Source organism: Melanostigma gelatinosum (genome assembly GCF_949748355.1).
Source record: "Melanostigma gelatinosum genome assembly, chromosome: 4".
Classification (NCBI taxonomy): domain Eukaryota; kingdom Metazoa; phylum Chordata; class Actinopteri; order Perciformes; family Zoarcidae; genus Melanostigma; species Melanostigma gelatinosum.
In genome coordinates, this window is record NC_136637.1 from 5,565,199 (window position 1) to 5,587,004 (window position 21,806).

At 42.7% G+C, this 21,806-nt stretch overlaps 1 protein-coding gene and 1 pseudogene across 2 annotated transcripts; one reads left to right on the plus strand and one right to left on the minus strand.

The window, feature by feature from the left end:
* Window positions 1-13: 13 nt before the first annotated feature.
* Window positions 14-14,199, minus strand: nwd1 (NACHT and WD repeat domain containing 1; the record flags this gene model as incomplete). The annotated part of the gene is made up of 19 exons (XM_079266601.1): window positions 14-330; window positions 567-672; window positions 1,665-2,218; window positions 2,377-2,650; window positions 3,021-3,169; window positions 3,454-3,544; window positions 4,489-4,758; window positions 5,569-5,768; window positions 5,843-5,965; window positions 6,205-6,402; window positions 6,540-6,704; window positions 7,271-7,388; window positions 8,078-8,231; window positions 8,827-9,030; window positions 10,220-11,531; window positions 11,611-11,965; window positions 12,702-12,818; window positions 12,921-13,006; window positions 14,055-14,199. The coding sequence occupies 19 exons, from the start codon at window positions 14,197-14,199 to the stop codon at window positions 14-16; spliced, it is 4,938 nt and encodes a 1,645-aa protein (XP_079122727.1).
* Window positions 14,200-15,405: 1,206 nt separating this feature from the next.
* LOC306776012 (citrate synthase-lysine N-methyltransferase CSKMT, mitochondrial-like) lies at window positions 15,406-21,541 on the plus strand (annotated as a pseudogene). Its single transcript has 2 exons — window positions 15,406-15,411; window positions 20,972-21,541. The product of its transcript is annotated as a citrate synthase-lysine N-methyltransferase CSKMT, mitochondrial-like (transcript).
* The last annotated feature ends 265 nt before the right edge of the window (window positions 21,542-21,806 follow it).

Sequence of the window (21,806 nt, forward strand, 5' to 3'; positions counted from 1 at the left end):
GGCCCCGGTGTCCCTAAAGTAGGAGACAGGTGGAGGAGGAGGGTTTTGCTCGGAGCATGCTCATGAGGTTCAGGTTGAACTGGGCCGGGTTGTAGTCCTGGAGGTCGGACCCGGGGCTCTGCTGGCCCACTCGGTTCGTCTTCTCCCTGGAGGTGACCCGGTACTGGGCCTTGACGTTCCTAAGAGGATTGTACTCCGGACTGACATGGTCCGGGCAGCGAAACACCTCTCTGATGACGGAGCCCTGCTGAGACAACGCCACGAAGCCGTTCCTGCAGGTCACCATCCTGACGACGGGGGAGTAGACAAACTGAACGTGTAGCAGGTTTCCTGACGGGAAGAAACAAGGAAATACAAACAGATGAGTGACAGCCAACAGGGCCTCTTCATTCTCAGGACTCGCCTGATAGTCACACTGATGAACAATGAACCAGTCATGCTGCACTATTACCTCCATTCTGTACGATCGCCTTAATTCCATTGACACTGTTGTTGTATTATTGTATAGGGTTATGTTCATACATATATATATACTTTAGGATATATATTTATATTGTACATGGTACCTGTGGCGACGTCCCACACTTTGACAGTTCTGTCCTGAGATCCAGTGAAGACGAACTGGTCGCTGTCAGAGAAAGCAGCACAGAGGACGCCTTCGAAGAAAAACCCCTGAACAGCAACATTGGGACATCTTGATTTTGTGTATCATGATAACATCCTGTCATGAACACTTCATTTTAAGGTAAGTATTTATAACTTATAACTGTTATTGTACTAAATTTGTAAACAACTGTAACTTCCTCTGTGAAGCATCTTTAACACACTGATATGGAACCAGATAATGAACGACAACGTAATGTAACAGTTAATATATAACGTGTATTCATTGGAGAAGTTACAAATCATAAAAGTAGTTATAGTTATTGACAAATACTGTACATGAATAAACATCTGCTTCATTAGTCATATCCCCTATTTATCATTCATACAAAGTAATATGAACATTACTGTGTATAAATGATAAATAGGAGGAATTGAAGTATAAGTACAATCATTTCATCAGTAAAATACAAGTTTGCATATTTTTGGTTTATGTCTCCTTTGTTGCCTGGAGAGTAAAAAGTTATTTTTGGATCTGATGGTATACATAAAATAACCAGTGGTGGAATGTAATTAAATACTCAAGTGCTGTACTTAAATACAATTTTGATACTTTTTGTTACTTGTATTCATTTAGTATTTCCATTTCATGTCACTATGTCACTATGTCACTACATTAATTTGACAGTAATTCGTTAATAAATACAAAACATTAATCATTCATTCATTATTTTTTTGTGTCATGGCCATTTTTGTTTTTGGTCATGAGTGTTATATATATATATACAGTATATATATATAACACCAATTTTTCAGGGCCATTCTGCAAAGTGAGCACTTTCACTTTCGGTACTTTAAGTATATTTGATGCCATCACTTTATTTATCCTGACGTGCTTTTAATTAAGTTTGAAAGCAGGACATGTACCTGAGTATTTCTACCCTGTTGTATAAGTAAAAGTACTGAGCCCTTCTTCCACCACTGGAAATGGCATGCACATATGTAAAGTGTACATCATTTATAGTTCGTGGGGAATAGTGCAGATGTACAGTAGCTGAGACCTTGTACTCCATGGTGTGGTCCAGGACCAGTGGGCTCAGCTTCCACAGCCTCTGGATGGCATCCTCGGAGCCCACCAGAGCGTGGGTCTCCCAGTTACTGACCATTACGCAGGTGACTCTGCTGCGGTGAGGCTCCAGATCGGAGCTGCTGCCGTCGCGGAAGTCGTGGAACTTCACCTCCCCGCAGCTCGTCCCGTACAGCAGCCTGCGGTCGGACATCAGGGCCATGGAGGACAGAGGGGCGTGGAGGAGGGACAGGGGGAACCCCTCCAGGGGTCCCTCCACCGTGGGGAAGCTGTCTCTAGTGGTGATCTCGAACAAACAAACGGAGTCCTCGTAGGCCACCGCGATGTGCTTCTCTTGGGAGCTGACGGCCAGGCAGAGCACCCTGGAGAGGCTCTCTGGAGGGGGGATACAGAGCGTCTCCTGGGGCAGGGCTAACGGGTAGATCAGCACGGTGCCGGTGGTCAGGCCGCAGAGCAGCAACCGTTTGTGTTGAGCTAACTCCAGACAGCAAACCTCAGCAGAGACCGCCAAACGCTCCGATAGAGAACCTGCAGGGAGATCCAAGAGGAGGTTTAGGAGTCTCCGCCTGCTGAAGGTGCTTTTATAACTTCAACATGATTACCATACTGGCCAAGCTAATGGAGGTCAATGTGTATTGGCAAAGCAACAAACAAGTGCATCTCTTTGTCTTTGCACCAGAAGTGACCTGTGTTGTTGTTCCAGCTGATGAGCTCTGTCTGGCTCTGCTGCCGGACGTAGAAAACGAGGTCTGCGTCTGTAGTGACGGCAACATGGGCGCAGCCTGCAGGAATGTGGGCGGTGGGCTTGTGGCGGGTGTCGTACTTCAGACTCCACAGATGGACGCTGGCAGCAGCCGTCGAGGCCGATACCACGAAGCCGTGATACAGCACAACAGAAGTGACGGGAGAGTCTGAACCACACAGAGTGTCCAACAGCGCTCCAGTGGTCACCGACCAGATCTGAGACAAAACAGTTCAAACTGAATATAAGGGACACATAAATACTGCCTATGTGACAGCCGGAGCTGTTGACTCACTTACGTTTTCAAACTGTAGTTTGCAGTAAGGTTCATAAAGCAATTGTATGAAGTCAGTATTTCGGTCACTGTAAAGCAGCTGCAGGGTTTTTGCAGGTAAAGGGTTTTATCTGTGAAACAGCTGGATGATTTTGAACTGGAGGGCTTTTACTATGAAGCAACATTTCAGCCTCTGAAGCAGCTAGATGGCTTTAACTGTGACGCTGTTGGATCAGCTTTTTATTGTGAAGCAGTTGCACATCACATGTACCGTCTACTCTACCATCGACATCTACTGTATCTTAGCCTGTTACTCGTATGAGTTGGTCAGCAGCTCCGGAGACGAGCAGTCGGCAGTCTGAAGACACACAGCTGGACAAAACGCTGTCGTCGTGTTGGAGGTCGAGGAATCCGTCCACAGAGTCTCTGTCGATGTTAAAGAGGCTCAGAGTCCGCTCACTTCCTGCAGAGGACACAAGCAGAGATCAGCTGGAACACATTCACCTTTCTTTCACACTATGATTACATGCACATGAGAGGCCAGGTTACTCTGAGAAATCAGGTAATGCAAATGCTGAACATGGAGGATAACATGAAGAAATCATATTCTAAAATACTGTATAATTTCTCATTAATACAGATGAAACAAACTACCCAAGCACTGTTTATTAATGTATTTGCTGCAGCTAGTTATAGTTTAAGACACACTGACTTATTTCACAAGTTAAATCAATAAGAGAGTCAGACCTGCTATCAGTATTTTTTCATCTTCAGTAACAGAAAGCAAAGAAGGAACCAGAGGAAACTTGACGGCTGTCTGTCTCCCCGTCCTGGAAATCTGCAGACAGGAAGGACAGTATCATCATCATCAGTTATTATGACGTGCATCTGAAGTAAAACTGACTATGTTGGGTTTTTAATGTTGAATATAAAGTTACTGTGTTTGGATTGGCATCCCCCTATGGGTTTGTGTTGGCTACATACAAACAGTGGTGGAGAAAGTATTCCGATTCTTAACTTAAGCAACAGTACTAACACATTGTACCATGACTATCCTGCATTGAGTTAAAGTACGTAAATATGATCAGGAAAATGTACTGAAAGTATCAGAGAAACAGTCTGTTTGACTGTTACACTATAATATATTATATCATTAGAATATTATCACTCGTACATCAATGTAAAAGCAGGATTTTACTGTTGTAGTTGATTGAGGTGGAGCTCATTTTGAACTATAAACGAATCATTATTTTCATTATGGATTAATCTGCTGATTACTTTTGCTACTAATCGATTGATTTGTTTGTATAAAATAGTCAAAATAGCGAGAAATGCTGTCAAAGTCACCCAGAGCCCAAAGTGATACCAACAGTTCAAACTTCAACATCATTACTAATACATTACAATTATTAACATTATTAAAAGTTAAATCAGCAAATCCTCACATTTGTGAAGCTTGAGCCATGAAAAAATCCCTTCAAGCTGTCAGACCAACAAAATAGATGTCGTTAAGTTTCCTAATTAATTCATCAAAAAATTGTTTCAGCTTTATGTTTTGTGCCCAAATTTATGCAGTAACTAGTAACTTAAGCTTGACTACAAGATTTACATTGTTTTGTGTGATATTTTAATGGCTGTTAAGGACCAAACTATTAGAATAGTATTTTTTTACATAAAAAGAAGGCTTCCTAATTTCAGATGCATGACTTCTCTACGCACTAAAGTCTACAGACACTGCAAGTTGAAGAGCAACAACCCCAAACGGATGATTGAAACACATACCTGATTGAGGAATCCTTCTTTAGAAACCACAAACACTTTCCCACATTTCGGTAACACAACAGATTTCACGGGAGTTAAACGTCTATGTGAGTTTTCCAGCCGAGTCTCAACAGTTGGAGTCTCATCAACAGGATGAGAGATCCTGACCAGACCGGAGTCACAAAGACGAACGACCGATGCTCCCAAAACTCCCAGAACAACCGACCCGTCGTCATCACTGCTGCTGCTGAGGAGGAGCTCAGCTCCATCCAGCTCCTTCCACACCTTCACCTGCAACAACAACCAGACGGAAGGAGAGTCAGAAATGATCTTAAAGGTAAAGATGTGCAGTAGCAACAGTAATAGTGAATGTCAATATCAGTGGTATGAGCAGTGGTAAAATCAGTAGAACTTGTAGTTGTAGTAGTAATAGCAGTGAATATTAAAGCTACTATGGGGAAATTACATTTTGTGTTGATTTTGGCGGTCCATGTGGACAAAAGCGGGAGTGTTTCGGTGCACCAGATTCCCTTTAGAGAACCTCTAATTTTACTGCAGCAGGGTCTGGCAGTCTGCCCTACGCATTCTTGGTTCTGGTTCTCCCGTGCCTCCCTTCCCTATAGCGAGCCCCGCTATGCGGGAATCTGAAAAGCAGCGGGGCAAATCTCTGCTCCTGGCCGAATGAGGAGGCACTGCTGCCGGGTGCCACCCCCACCTCCCGCTGTGGCTTAAGACTGCAGGTCGAAGGCGGCACTGAAGCCGGATCTGTCCACAGACACAGGTCGCTGCCAGAGGCCTCACCGGAGTCTGAGCTGAATGAGTTTCTGGTGAACCTGCATGATTTTGTCTGATTTTTCACGGGATCTGACCCAGTGGCACCAACACAGGCTTTAAGAGTGACTACATAGAAATAGTCTTCTTCTCACTGGTGTTCTTGTTCTTGTGGTGTACTTAAGTAGGTCATGAAGAGCCATCAAAACCAGCTTCCAGAACCAGTTAAAAATTCCCCACATCAACTTTAACATCAGTAGTATTAACAGCAGTGGCGACAGCAGTCAAAGTAGTAGTACTCGTAGTACTGGTAGTAGTAATAGGTAGTACCTGTGTCCTGGTGTAAACACAGATCAGCTGTTCAGACAGGTGGAGGTGTACTGAGGAAGGGGTGGAGTCAACAGGCACCACCTCCTGGATGCAGAGCAGCTGTTGGCCGTCCATCAGGCTCCACTTCCTCAGAGAGCCGTCAGCAGCCAATGAGAAGCAGTGGGAGGCGCTGTCAACCACTTTGACGAACAGAACCGCACCTATACCCAGATTATTGTCATCAATAATAAATCACTATTTCATACTTCATATTCTTTAATGAACGCAGACTGACCTGTGTGTCCCAGCAGTGAGTGTACGAGCCTCTGGTCAGCGAGGCTCCAGACCGCCACCATGCCGTCATCTGAACCTGCAACCAGAAGCCCCGCCTCCACACTGACGTCCACACAGAGCACACCTGAAGACACGACAGGTAAAACCTCTGATGCTGATTGATTATTTTCTAATAAATTACACAACTAAATTACAATTTTTGAAAATTGAAATTAACAGACGCTGACTAAAACTTTAACCTCCTACATTTTGCTAAAACACTGCTAAATATTGACGTTAGAACTAAATTATATGTGTAGTAATTTTGATATTCATCTCTACTTTATCTAACTTTATGCAGAGTAACAATGTAATGTTTCTGACCTCCCTGCAGTCCGGTCAGTGTGTGTTGTAACGCCCCCCCTGGCTGCTGCAGGAAACTGCACTTAGGAATGAATATCGGCTCGGGACACATCAGCAACCTCTCCTCACATTGACTGCACAGCTGACCAATCACAGAGGGGAAAGGCGTGGCCAAGGAGCAGAGTCGAGCCAACAGCTCGGTGTAAAAGAGAAATGTGTCTGGAACCAGAGAGAAAAACGAATTACTGCATTTGTTAGCATTTGACACAAACATTTCATTAACTTCTTACTTTATTTATTTTTCAGTTTAGAAAACATTTTTTTTCTAAAATTTAAATTGACACAGAATAACTGACCCATGTGACCGTCCAGGACGTCCAGACTGGGTTTGATCAGGACTAGAGTGTCTCGGACCAGTCTGGTGTCAGTGCAGTCCATGTACTCGGAGCACTGGTCCAAGTCCTGGATCACACTGGACACCCCACACACCCTGCTCTTACAGTACAGCCACTCAGCACTGCCTGAAAAACAGTAGCACTAATTAATAACAATTGATGAATCGACTGAACTGGTTTGTACAAGTTGTACTAAATAACAGATTTTATAAACAATACTGGAACTTAAAATTTTAAACTTATCAAAAATATTTCTTTCTGTACTTTTGTTCCAACATTTTTGATACTGTCCAAAGCGAAAATTCAGCATGCTGGTATTTTAAATCTGTTATTTCAGGATTTAAATGAAAAGTGATGAAGGAGAAAACAAACGTGCTTATTCAGTTAAAAAATGACCAACTAAATGTCAAACAAATTGATTATAGCAGTGACTGAAAAGGGATGTAATAGATACACCTGTTCAACTGTAGCGCAAACATCAAATCAGCCAATCACGTGGCAGTAACTCAATGCATTCGGGCATGTAGACATGGTCAAGACAATCTGCTGAAGTTCAAACAAATCATTAAAATAGGAAAGAAAGGGGATTTAAGAGACTTTGAACCTGGTTGTCAGTAACAGATGGGCTGGTTTGAGTGTTTCAGAAACTGCTGATCTACTGGGATTTTTCCACATCTCGTCCCACATCTTACCAATGACTTCCTGTCGCAGCTCGACCCACAGACCAGCATGCAGCAGGTGATGGGGCAGCTCCTGCAGCTTCCTGACGTTGGCCAATCCTGGAGCAAACCACAGTGGCATGGGCGGGACCTTTACAGTGACACCACGCAGCCAATCAAAGTACACCACCAACAGACAGGTAATCACTTATGTAGCTGAAGTACAGGTATGTCAGTTCCTCTGAATAATATCAGGGATGTAGAGCGAATCACTTGCAGAGTTTACCTTTGTAGAAGAATGTGTTCTGTGCATCGGCTGTTTATAAGAAGTGAACAGTGAGTCGTCGTGACATCACCCAATAGTTTAAATAGTTTGAAGCCTCTACGATGGCATTTTGGCCGTAACCATCTTTACTTTTCGAAACTAGTGAATGGAAGTGACCATATTTGGACTGCAGAGGACGTAGAGACACAGTAAACGGCTCTGGTGGCAGTAGGGACCTGTCAATCAAAAGGTAGCCTTAAATCATACTGTGCTTTATGGTCTGTTTGACTCTAAATGGACCATAAGTTACTAAATGAACATCATGCTGTATTGAAGAAGGCTTGAAACTAGAGATAGATTGAGACCATAAACTCATCTTTACAATGTTTACTGAGGTAATAAATCAAGAGAGAAGTAGAGTCATTTTCTCATAGACTTCTATACAATCAGACTTCTTTTTGCCACCAGAGGAGTCGTCCCCTGCTGGTCAGGAGAGAGAATGCAGGTTTAAGACACTTCCGCATTGGCTTCACTCTTCAGAACCAGAGGTTGCCGCTGTTCTGTATCGTCTGTACCTTTCTGTCAGAGAGGAGCAGCGACAGCCCTGGCAGAGCAACCGGCTTCAGTTTCCCCGACCACCGACCCAGGAAGTAGTCCGCCAGGATCCTGAGGCTCCGCCCCCGCCGCTGTGATGTCAGATACCGAGCTGAAATTGCCTCGCACAGATGCCTGCACACATAAATACACATTTGTCAAACATTTTACTGTTGACCTGTATGATCATTTATCTTTATAAATTTATATAAATATATACATATACAGTATGTATATATATCTATATATATATATTAGGGGTGTAACAATACGCGTATTCGTATTGAACCGTTCGGTACGAGGCTCACGGTTCGGTACGCATGACGAACCGAATACGTTTGAATTAAAACCTTTATTTAACCAGGTAGTCCCATTGAGATTAAAAATCTCTTTTGCAAGATGTAAGTAACAATACTACATAACATTAAGGAGCAGTTTTTGTTTTTTATGCTTATGTGTTGCTAAGAAGACACCCCAGAAGATGGGTCACTCAGGTATAGTTCCATCATTGTTCAAAGTCAAAGAATAACTTGATGATGTTAGTTGTAATGAATAAATATATTTTAAAATCAAGTACATTTCTCTGGCATTTATAGTTTTCTACTGTACCGAAACGTACCGAACCGTGGCTCCACTGTACCGTACCGAACCCAACCGTGAACTTTGTGAACCGTTACACCCCTAATATATATACAAATGTATATTCTTTTTGTTTTTTCTTCTTCTTTACCGGTTGTTGAAGGCGATGGCGGCGACCCCGCCTGTCCAGCGCTCCTCCAGCTGATCCTCGAGGTCCCGTCTGAGTCGAGCCCAGAGGAGGGGAGGCAGCCGGATCAACGAGGGAGACGGAGGGAGGGAGTACCTGTACACCTCACTGATGATGTCATCATCCAGGGACATGATGTCACGCAGTTCAGCCTCCAGCAAACCTTCCCTAAGAAGTCAGAAGATCAGTTTGTTTTCATTGTTTTAAGCCTTGCAATGTTCTGTGGATGATTTCTATTTAAAAAATGATCATCCTTATTGTTATCATTTTAGAACCAACACTGTTGTGGCTACACGATTCAGATATGAACATACCACAACTAACAGAATGCTATTTCAACTGGAGGAATCATTGTTTATCCTTTTCTCTACAAGTTACAATAGAGAAACACGCAAACTCAAAGTCATTTTAAATTTATTTCTGATATTGTATTATGAAAGAAATAATATGCATTCTAAAAGCCCCTTGTTGCTGAACAATGTTGACATTTGCCGGTTAGTTTTGTTCAAATCTATATTCATATACATAGGATTATGTCAGTTCTCCACCTTCATTGCAAAAAGAAGTAGCATCGCCGTTCCATCATAAGAATCACATTCCTGCTGAAGTCTCCTTCTTATGTACAAACAAACGCATGTCTTGTTGAACAAGCACTAAACAAATACAGGAGTGCAGCTTTTAGGCAAGGTTGCTAATTAGCACTAGCATACAGTATAAACACCATCTCTTACTATCTTAGTCTGTTACCACAGAGTTACACGCATAGACTGTATATAAGAAGTGGAAGAAGTCATCGTGACGTCACCTATTTATGGACTGCTGTTTCGAAGCCTCGAGCTCGTCAATTTGGCCATCACCATCTTTGTTTTTTGTAACCAGAGGTGACACTAGAGAGTGAAGCTAAGTACAACCGAACACTGAATAAGATATTTTAGGAGACTAAAATGTAACAATAATTAGCATAAGCTGAAAACATACAGTGAAAGGGTTAAAGTTGAAAGACAAAAACAAAGACAACTCCCAGACCGGACAACACCATGGTAGAGACCTGTAGTCCGCCCTAAAGCATACCCTGCTTTCACGTTTATTTTTTTTCACTGGACCATAATTTACTAAATGAACATCATGCTGTATTGAAGAAGACTTGAAACTGGAGATTGAGACCATAAACTCATGTTTACAATGTAAGTGAGAATTAAGAGTAATTTTCTCATAGACTTCAATACAACCAGACTTCTTTTACAACCGGAAGTGTCACCCCCTGCTGGTCATTAGAGATAATGCAGGTTTAAGGTACTTCCGCATTGATTTTTCAGACTCGGATGTGGCCGCCTGGTTACATAACAAATCTCCTCACCTTGCCAGAGTGATGTACCCTAAGGCCCCGCCCACCAGCTCCTTCCCATGTTTCTCCTCCAGCATCAAGAACAGCTGTGACATCATTTCCTGTGTGTTGGGGCCCAGGTGTGATGCTGTGAGCAGGGTGAAGGACGTCCAGCGTTTGGCTGCAGACAGAATCAGTGTGAGGTGCAGAGGACAGCCGGTCTGCTCGAAGCTTTGCAGCGCGGCGTTGCTTTGCTCGGGGCTCAAAGTTCGCTGAGATGCTAGCAGGTACGACTCCATTATCTGTTTTCCTTCGTCACGGGACAAACGCTCCACTTCAAAGAAACTCCCCAAACTCTTCAACTTCAACCGCATATTAGCAAATGCCTCACTGTTGGTATCCATGGAAACCACAAGGTGGACATTGGGTGGGAGGTCGGCGGGCATCCAGTGGAGTTTGTGAGCATGATGTTGGTCTGAGAGCTGATCCAGAGCATCCAGGACGATGAGCAGAGTGTTCCCCTGCTGGGAAACCTCGGTTAGGATGTTCCTGAAGACCCGGAGCAACTCCAGGTGAGTGTTGGCCGTCAGCGGCGAGGGCGGAGCCAAACCACAAGCCAAACATATCTGTAGGCAGACGCTGCGGAGGATGTGGTCGATGTCGGGTCTCTGAGGATGGCGATCCGCCAGCAGCCTGATCACCACCGGCGCACTGGCTTCCAGAACGCTACGCATCTCCTGCGCCAGTTTACACAGCAGAGCTGTCTTCCCCATCCCAGCATCCCCGTGCACCACCAGCGGGCTGTGGTGGATGTTGGTCGACTCCCACATGGCACAGCAGAGCTTACCCAGAAGACCCTCCCTGCCGTAGAGACCTCTGCACAGCTTGGTGCTCATGGTGGCGTGCCGTACAACTTCTTCAATCACCCGATCTGATATTTCCGCCCTTTCTTCCTCAATGTTCCCCCAAATCCTCCTCCGCCTCCCAACCTCCAGCGAATCCACCACCGCTCCGATCCTGGCCTTCATCTGCGAGACAAACTGCTCGCAGACGCTGTCCAGGTACTGGGCGTGCTCTTTGCGTTTGGGGTCGATGCTTCCTTTGCTGAGCTCCACGCAGTGCAAGTTGAGGATTTTCTGCTGTGTTGCGTTGAGGCGGGACTTGAGGCCGGCAAGGAGTCCCTGGGCCTCTGCATCCAGAAGCCCTTCGGCAGTCAGGTCCATGTACTTGGCGAGACGTTTTGGTCCATTCCTCACCCTCTGGTGGGGAATGTCTCGCACGAAGAGCAGAGCTGACGATTCGTTGCTGTCCTTCCACAAACCCTGCTCGAACTCTTGTACTGTGACTGTGGAAAAGAAGACAGAGACCATCAAATTTCACAAAAACCTTTGAGACAAAGACAAACTGTGTCAGACATCTCTGACCTGATGTGAAGAAGTGTTGTTTCTGCTCGGCTGTGATGTCACCGGCTGCCTCGGCATCTGTGGCGGCGGAGCGTAGGAGCTGCAACACTTGAGTCTCTGTGACACGCCAAGAGACAAGGCTTTTGTCACGCTGCGGGCCGCTCTCAGGTCGGAGGTCGCTGTAGTGGGGGAAGTGAGTCGTGATTGGCTGAAGCACGTAAGTAGGTGGGACCGCATTGTTGTCTTTTAAGAACCACTTATTCAGCTGCTTGACGCCTTCTGGGTTTTTGGAGAGTTTGGACAAAAGGACTTCAAACTGTTTCTCCGGTATGAGGCGAGGAAGAGTTCGGTGGCCGTACCGGTTCCCCAGCAGAGCCTTTGGAGCCCAGACGCAGGGAAGTAAAGAGAAGAGGAAGAATGAGCTGAAACATAATCCTGGATTAAATGCTTTAACACAACGTCTCATAAAATGATCCAATATATAACCAATACACTGGACAGCATATTGTCTTCAAGTTCATTTTGTTTAAGTGTTCCCTGGAGAAGGAAATGTGATGGCCACTCCTGACTGAATATTTTAGATGTTTGGAGTGTTGGTCGAACAAAAAAGACGTTTGAAGACGTGACTGTGGGCTTTGAAACATTTGAATGGGCTTTTTTTCTTTTCTTTTCTTTTTTTTACAATTTTCTGACATCCTACTGACCCAACAATTAATCAAGAAAACCTACTGCATAGAGAGAAAAATATATTAAATGACTATTACTGAAAAAATGCAAATAATAAGTCATGACAAAAATGGGTTCTGACATCACTAAATTATTAGAGAGCCAAACTTTTTGAACGCTTTTTGTTTTTTTCCAGGTCTTATCCAAGACCGGAGGTTATTGATATTTCCTGGATGTGTGAGAGCCCTGCTTATGTAGCACCTAAAGCGACCTGATGCAAGAATACATACTTTAAATGGGTCAAAATATGTTTCAAAGAATTTGATCAAACCACAGCGTTAAAACAAACAAATCCAGCTTGTTGCTTTTCACATAAAACCTTTTTCACGATAACAATAAAGATGAGAAAAATCTGAATTATAATTTAAGGAAGATGAGAGACTCACGATGAAAGCTGGACCGACTGAAATCCTCTGACAGCTCTTGATCTCTTGCAGGAAGATCTCGCAGGCCTCATGATCTCCAGACGAGTCGCTTCGAATCCCCCAACGCAGATCCACCACCTGAACAGGAAGGGACCTCACTGATCAATGAGCGGGCATTTACTGAAACCGCACACATGATACATCATATTATCAGTTACTGGATTTCTTTGTCTTACTGACCTCAAACACCAGCCCCAGACTGCGACATAAAGCTAGGACTTCTGGGTAAGCTTTCTCCAGTAGGGCTTTCCTCTCGCTGCTCATATCTGACCAGATGGCAGCGACAGTCAGTGATTACAATTTTTAAAAAGAGGTTAAAGCAAAATCTGTAAAATGATCTGAAATGACCTCAGCAGAGCCGAAGTTAATGTTGTAGTGATTGTGGTCACACTATTTTTCACAATAGAAATTCGCAACAATATGCAAAATAATTTGTTTCCTCCAAAATAAGTACAACCAGGAGGCGACCATTGATGTATGCAGTGCATTTGGTTACACTACTCTGCATGACAATGAAGTTATCAAATATTTTGTTGCACAAGGTTGAACCCATCTTGGAAGTTTGAAAGTCCAAAGTCCACTTGGAAATCCAAATCTGTGAATATCTTTCCAACTTTACCGAACTAGGCTCTCATTTTCATGAGATATTTTGTCATGATTACGAGATCCGGATCTGGTAATTACAAAATCTTTTTCTGATAAGTCTGAGATATTTTCGAGATAGTAGCTCATAATTACAAGATACGGTATTATCAGCTTTCTGTCTTTAGTGAAATGCATTGTGCTTCCGTAAGTTTATTTAGAAAAAAACTCTCCGTAATTTATAGTTTTAGAATTTTTGTAGTTATAGAATACAATTTAAAAAACTGAAAGTTGTATGATACCAAAGTGCACAAATGCTAGTTCTTGTGCTCTTTAAAAATTGTTTCATTCACAAACTTCTCCTGCAGAGTTTTCTCACAGTTATACAAGGCACGACGCCACAATAGACCCTTTTGGCTTTGTCAAAGCAGGAAAAGCACAGGTGTAAATACTCACATAAACAATGTGTCCTGTGTCACCTAAATGGAAAGCAGCCATCAGCCACTATTAATGTTATTAAGTCCACCTGTGATTTTCCTGCTTTGGAAAGTCAAAATGTCTGCTGTGAAAAAGTATCTATTATTTCTCAACATCATTTCACAAGTTCATAATCTTTAGTTAAGGCCCCAAAATGTGCAACACACACTGGTTGCATACAGACAGTACCTGTACACAGTAGTAGTCCTGGATTTGGCCATTGTATGATGTAGAGAGTATAAACAGTGACCTGACCTGTGAAGGTGGAGCTGATGAACACTCGGATCATGTTGGAGCCGCTCTTCGTCCTCTGAGCTCCATCTATCCGTCCTATCAGGACGTCCTGCAAGCTGACATCTCCTCCTCTTCCTCCTCCTGCTGCTGCTGGATGCTCTGCCATCGTCTTCGTCTTCTTCTTCTTCAGACTTCTTCAGTCGTCTGGTCTGTCCTTCCTCTGCTCAGCTGCTCTTCAGCCTGTTTTGTTTCCCTCAGAGAATTTTCTCCACGACAACTAGTTCTCCCACCTGACCGGCTGTTGCACCTGCAGTGAGAGCTACTGTAGTCAGTGCTCCACACTGTTTTCTAATCAAGAAATAACTGCATGAGACCGAAACATTGTTTTATCATCCTCTGATCATGTATGATTTTTCATTACAGCTGATAATTATTTATAGCATGCTACGTTAGCTTTTTATCCAGAGGTTGAGGAAGTATAGAGATAATTTACTTCGGTAAAGTTACTACACTGTGGAAATACTCCATAACAAGTAAAAGTCCTGCATTGAAAATGTTCTCACATACAGTAGTAGTCTGCTGTGGGGGCCTCCATAACGGAACTATTTGCTGACAATACATTTGTGTTACTGTTAAATCAGTCTCATTATTACGCACAACGTATACCAACTTATCTTGCTAAAACTAAACTTTTCTTGCTGTAACTTGATAGGTTGGTATAGAGCGGTGCAGGAATGACGTATTTTTGTAGGCCAAGTTAGCATCGTACCGGTTCCCTCGACAAAAAAACAATGTGATTTTTTTCAAAAATATCTTGATAATGGTCACCACTTTTCATGATTTTTGAAGCGTAAATATAATTGCCAGAAGTAAAACTTCTAAGGCTAGGCTATAAACGAACATCACCACGGCCGAGTATATTTATTTATTTAACTGCTAAACTGAAGCGTTAGATAACCTAAACCACACTGCTAACTGCTGGGCTACCTGTACTGCTAGCTTTGTAATTAGTATAGCCTACATTAAAAAAATAAAAGTTAAACATATTTAAAGCGGGTTTGTGAAATCAGCCAATTTTACCTCCTCGAATCAACTGTATTAGAGTTCACATTGGATTTTTATTTAGCTGTAACTACTAATGATGGCGGTTTTGCAGCTACTTGTCAGTTTGGTAGTTTCTTGGCTTAGCATTAGCTTCTAGGTAAGTGGGTAAGCTCATGGGTCTTAGCTTGACTCACCTTGTTTAGGCTTGCTTCAAAACGTTATGCTAAGCTAGGCTAAACACATCTTGGACCTCTCTCTGTAACTTACTGAATTCACAGGGACATGCTGTAAAATAAATCAATCACACCTGTTAACTAGCTGTGAGACCATGCAGGTGAATTGGACAGATAAAGAGGATTTCTCAGTGTTGCTATAAATAAATCCTCTCTCCCTGTTTTTGTGGGTTTAAGAATCTTTACCAGCTAGACTTTAAACTACGCACATTGTACCAGCTCAGTTCACCTTGATCTCACCTGAGTGTTTGCGGGGGCCCGTGGGAGTCTGGGCCCCCTAGGGGCTGCTGCCCACAGCTGTAGCTCAACGCTAATTACGCCAAGACAGAGGCGAGGATAATGACGATAATGAGGATAACAAAGCTACTGTAGAGCTGGAGGACATCTGCTGCACCTGAAGATTTTGCAGTTACAAACCTCTGACATCATGTGATGCACAAACACCTTGAACAGTTTTTTCATAAATTAACGCTCAAATATGGTACACTTAAAAAAACATTTGCCTTTTCAAGCTATGAATAATTATTCTTATTTTAACTATTAAGTCAATACATGTTAAAGGGAAAGTGTATGAACAAAACTAATTGTTATCATATAACTGTAACTGTGGATGTATCATGAAGTTTCGGAAAGATTCAGAGGAATATTTAGGTAACTTGGGTTAAAACTTACAGTTAAGTGACAAACACATTTAGCTTACTTTAATTATTATCCTATTATTCCAAAATATATAATCGCTAATTATCATATTATTGGACGAATTCTAAACACAAAGAAAACATGTATTATTATTTGAATACATATCAGTTGTTTATTTGTGTGTTAAATATGTTATAGGCCTAACAAAGATGCCTTGAAAAAATGTTATTCAGTTTTTATCATTTCTCATGTTTTGTGGTAGTTAGCATCAGGTTCCAACGGGACTTTTCCGTTGGATTTTGGATTATTGCAGGAAATAACCGTGGCAAACGCAAGGTTAGGATACGCACATGTTTTGTTTAGCGAGATTATGTTCACAAATGAATACCACTTTATGATTTATGAAGAGTGAATGCTCTCAGCAGAGGCAAAAAGCTCAGGCCGTAAACTAACTACGGTCACATAAGTGCAAGTTTAAATACAGCCTGGCTGTGAAGCAAACTAGTCGGTTTAATGACGTTTTGTAGTCTCATTAAGCTACTTGTTTGCAACCGACTTTTTAAAGATACTTAAAAGCTTTCAAATTCACAAGAGGGGTATGAACTTAATATCATAAAAATACATTGAAATATCTTTTCGGCATCTAACCAAAAACACAAAAAAAAACATTTTAGGGCACATTCCTGCAGCACTCTATTCAGGGGTTCACAAACTTTTCCATGCCAAGGCCCCTCAAACAGCATTAGCTTATGGCCAGGGCCCCCTAGATGTCATTAAAAACATATTTACTAGGGGTGGGGAGAAAAATCGATACAGCATAGTATCGCGATATTTTGCGCGGCGATATTGTATCGATACACGGATGCCAAGTATCGATCTTTTATTATATAAACTATAAAAAAAGAAAAAGAAAATTACTAGAAAAATCAAATCAATTGCTTTTTCAGTCCACTAGATGGTGCAGAGTTGTTTTCTGGTGAGGTCAGCAAAGGTCCCGGGTCAGCGTGATTGGTGGGAAGTTGGTCAAAACAAAGAGAGACATCTGGCCTCACAACGGGGTTAAATCTACCAACAGTAGCCGACTCATGGGGAGAGTGCAGCGCATAACTGTCTCTCTGCCCTCGACGTCCACGCATCGCAAGTTATACTGAGTTATATAACTCTAATATCCTACTTATATAAGTTATAGTTCATATGCTGAGTCCACACATTTGCCTATGTAGTAATACAAACAGTTCAGTTGGTCAGGTTCATGCAACATTTATGATATTGTTGGTCAGTCTGTCTGCTTGACAATCCTATTTTGCTGCAATAAAAATTTATTGAAGTGAGATGAACAGACTGAAAACTTTATCTTATTAGATAAAACATGTTGACAGTTTTCCTTTGGGGACATAATTTGAAGTTGAAAAAAGTAATAAATCGCAATATAGGCCTATGTTATCGCAATACTCAGAATATCGCAGTATCGTGATAATATCGTATCGTGACCTAAGTATCGTGATAATATCGTATACCTAATATTTACAATACTATGGCAAATGTAGAAAACTTCTGAACTTCTTACATTTATTAATGCAATAATGATTATGTGGACTTTAAATATTGAATCATTCAATTAGATAAAATATTTAGTTTTTTCCATCATAAGAATTGTTTGTTAGTTTAGTTTCTCAACATTCAGCAACATTGTATGGGTCTGTGCATTTATGTCTGCTCTTCAGGTCTTATCCTTTTTCAAAAACATGTCTATTTTTGTGAGTTAACATTAGCTAGCTAGATGCTAGCAACTAAGCTATGGCTAGCTAACGTTCATGGTGCAGAGCAGCTTCGTGGCAGTTTAAGACATGATGAATGTTGCTTTGACTGGCAGGCTGGTAGAAAGAAGGGCATGGGAAATTTGAATTCGATTTGTTATATATTATTACAGATAATATTTTATAATAGGAACAATCATTTTCTTCTATTTGTTTTGAGCATATTCCCTCATCTTCCCTTCAATTTGCTGAGGCCACAGCAGTCTGATCCCAAACAGAAGCAGCAGATGAAGAGTTGTTTTTCATGATGTTGACACCTCTTCATCCTGTGAATCTGTTTGTTCTGGAGTTTTACCTTCAGGCTGTTTTTTTTTTCAAGCAGAGCTGTTGACCTGCAGCTCTCTGAGGACGTTACATCAGCCGGAAGACGCCGCCTTTGTCCCCTGCTGATGCCTCTGTGGGCGGTCTGAAGCTCACCATACTGGGAACAGGAAATCCTTATTTGGGCAAAGAGGACGAACCAGCTGACCACCCACAAGAGGGTGCCACACCTGTCACACAAACAGCTCTAATATCTTCTTAATGAGGTGAAATGATTTCCTAGGAGCTGAACTTGTGTAAAAAAAAACTGACTTTTAGTTTTTATATGCACTTTGATACAGTCAGCACTTAGTGGACGTTAGAGGAACTGCAGACCAGAACACTTATGCTAAGGAGGCTGCTAATTGGTTGCTGTTGGATGTTAGTCTCATATCTAGCTGTTGGAGTGCAGTCTACACGGCTGCCTTCACAGAATTGACCCTTCACTATGTCCTCGAACACAGACTGGCCAATCGTGTGTGTGTGACTGTCTGAATTCTTGTTTATTTCCTGTGCGGTCTATACAGTCAGGTCCTGAACCTGCATTGAAGTCTCCACACAGAAGTGATTTATATACAGAAGGGCTGTATATTACACACAGATATAAGTTGACCTTGCAAACGCCTGTTTATCATGGTTTTTACCTTGTTTGACAGTTGTGAAAAACCCTGAATATTCCAAAATAAATATTCTGAAATATTTCACTTGTGTGATTAAAAAACATGGACGAAATAAGAAAAAAACGAATCTGCTGCAACTAGTGATGTTACGAGATGTGCCGACGCTTCGAAGCGTGTGTCGAGTAATGGAGGGGGCGTTTCCTTGAAGCGCGTATCGAGGCGTGCTTCATGTAGGGGAGGAGCCAAAAATGATGACGTCCGAAGCCTCGCTGCCCGGCGGTACCACGTGACTGCTTCGGGAAGTGGTTCAGAGTTTGCCGGGAGGTTCGACAGCTATATAAACCACTCAGGCTCCATTCAAAATGTGGGTTGTTCGTGGAGAGTTGCGGTCAGTTGAGAGTTTGGATAGTTTGGAGAGAGAGAGATAGTTTGGATAGCGTTTATATAGTTTGGAGAGTTTAGAGAGAGATAGTTTGGAGAGTTAGGAGAGTGAGGAGAGAAGGATAGGTGATGGAGCCAGCTAGGAAGAGGAGGGTTTCCCCTGTGTGGGAACACTTAGTAACATGATCTGTGGTTTCCTCTTAGGTAGCAAACTGTGGCATCGTTTAGACACCAGCGTCATGGAGGCACGGAAGACTCACAATGTAACAGCAGATACCACTGTGGAGGTCCAGCGCTACCTTTCCGAGCCAAATATAAGCAGGCTGGAAAAGCCTCTGGAGTACTGGGAGAGGCAAAAATTCCTATATGCAAATTTATATAGCCTTGCTCTTGCGTTTTTGTGCACGCCAGCATCTTCTGTACCCTGTGAAAGGGTGTTTTCAAAGGCCGGAGAGGTCGTGTCAAAAAAAGGAATCGTTTAAAACCAAACACTGTTGAGAAACTGTTATTTCTGAATAAAAATGAATAAAATGTCCCGTGTCCTGTACATCACTGTCCAAGTTCCACAAGCATATTCAGTCCCCTCTTCCTAGTTCCACAAGCACTTTCACTGTCCTCTGCCTGCTTAAGCCCATGCCATTTTCCTAAAGTGGCATAATAACATTATTACACAACCTGCCATAACATGATACTACCATTTTGGGAAAATGTACACACACAGAACACATTAAAAAAATATTTTATTATGCACATATGTGATCATTTATGTACAGAAATGATTTGGTCATACATTTTTGTAATTCAGTCATTCCCAACAGCCATAACAGACACAACAATTCAATGCATCACATTATGTGGTTCAGATACAGCTGCCTGTGATTATACACTTGGCCAGTAGGTGGTATCGTGTGCACATGAAGCATCGAGTAATGAACCCTTTCTCGAACCAATTGGCTAAAGTGTTACGAGGCCTCATGAGGCTTCATCTCGCCATCACTAGCTGCAACCAACTGACAGGAGAGTTAATATCTTTAGACTGTCTGAGAAGTTCAAGGGAGGTCAGAGACATTGTAGTGGTGGTTTTGCCTGTCCTGGCTCTCTGTCCTTCTCTCCAGCCCCTGCTCACTCCCCAGACCTGCCAGTCCTGGTCACATGACATCCCCTCCCACCTACACACCTGTTCCCACTTTCCTCATCAGACCTGTAGTTTCTAGAAAACACCTAAAAGATTTTACTCTACTATATTTTTGGAGTTTTACGATAAGTAATTGTTCTTTGTGTATAAGAAACATTTCCCCAACAAAGACCACACTTCTTATGATTGCAAATTAGTTTGAAATAACATGACATACATCACAAAAAACATAATAAATAGAACTGAAGCCACCGGGAGATAATTGACAGACTTATACAGGTTGTTAAATCAGGAGGAACTTAATTTACAGTGAACAAATACATTTATTAAATTGTGCAAAGTAAAGTTAAACTTTTGGAGAGTCGACACTGGTGGGGGTGTTGAAGACAGTAGGGGCAGGCTGAAGCTCTAGATGACAGCATGTTTGAGTGGGAATGCCCTCAGTGGAAGAAACCTTGAGCACCGGATGTGATGATGAATGGGGAGGAGGGTCACCTCGGTTTGTGCTGAAATGACAGCTGACTGCACAGAAGAGAACAGGTCTTTAAAGTTTGACAGGACATATATGATTGGCTGAGGGAGGCCGTGGCGAAATCGCCCACTGTCAGCTGATAGAGTAGGAGCCAGAGAGCGAGAGTCAGAGAGATGAGGGAGTGAATGAGAGCATAAAAAGACTGTCCTAATGTAGGAAGTTAGAGTAAATCCTCAAACTTTACATACCGTAGTTAATTCATTTACAACTAGCACAAACACCTTGAAACACTTTGAGTGGTTCTTTGGCTTTGATGCTGTCCGGGACTTCATTATGCCCCTATTGCAGACCAAGCCCCACCCAGATGGTTTGCTCCAAGTCCTGGATATGGGCTGTGGCACTTCTGCTTTAGGGCTCTGTATTTACAGACACTCTCCTCTCCCGGTCCGGGTCACTTGTGCAGACATTTCCCCCATAGCTGTGCGACTAATGCAGGAACACGTCCAAACCTAAGCCATCCAACCTCACAATCTTCCCTCTCGGCTTGAGTTCGTAGAGCTGGACTGCACACAGCTCCACGAGCACTACGGTTGTAGCAGTGTGGACCTTATAGTTGATAAGGGCACCACAGACGCCTTGCTGAGGTCTACGGAAGGGAAATGGAAGGCCAATCAGGTGCTGAAGCAGTGTTTGAAGGTGTTGCGGCGCTCAGGGTCTCTGCTCCAGTTCTCTGATGAAGACCCTGATGCCAGGCTGCTGTGGCTGGAGATGGAGGCACAGGAGCTGGGGGTGATGGCAGCAGATGTTGGGGAGCGAAGGGGAATGACTTACTACTGCTACCAAGTGACTCCTCGCTCTATTGTATAGCAACTTTCTTCATCTGGATGCTGATAATATTAAAATGAGTGAACTACTGAACTGATTGTAAAAAGTAATTGATAAGGTACACAGACAGAGTGTGACTTATCCACCAAACTGGACCTCCACATTCCGACAGCAGAGCGATTTACTACTTATAAAATAACCTGAAGGTAAAGAATGACCTCTTTATGAAATGATAACAGTTGACTATGCATCTCTTTGATCACCCCTAGTTGAGACATTGGTGTAGTGGAGGTGGGAGGGCCAAGAC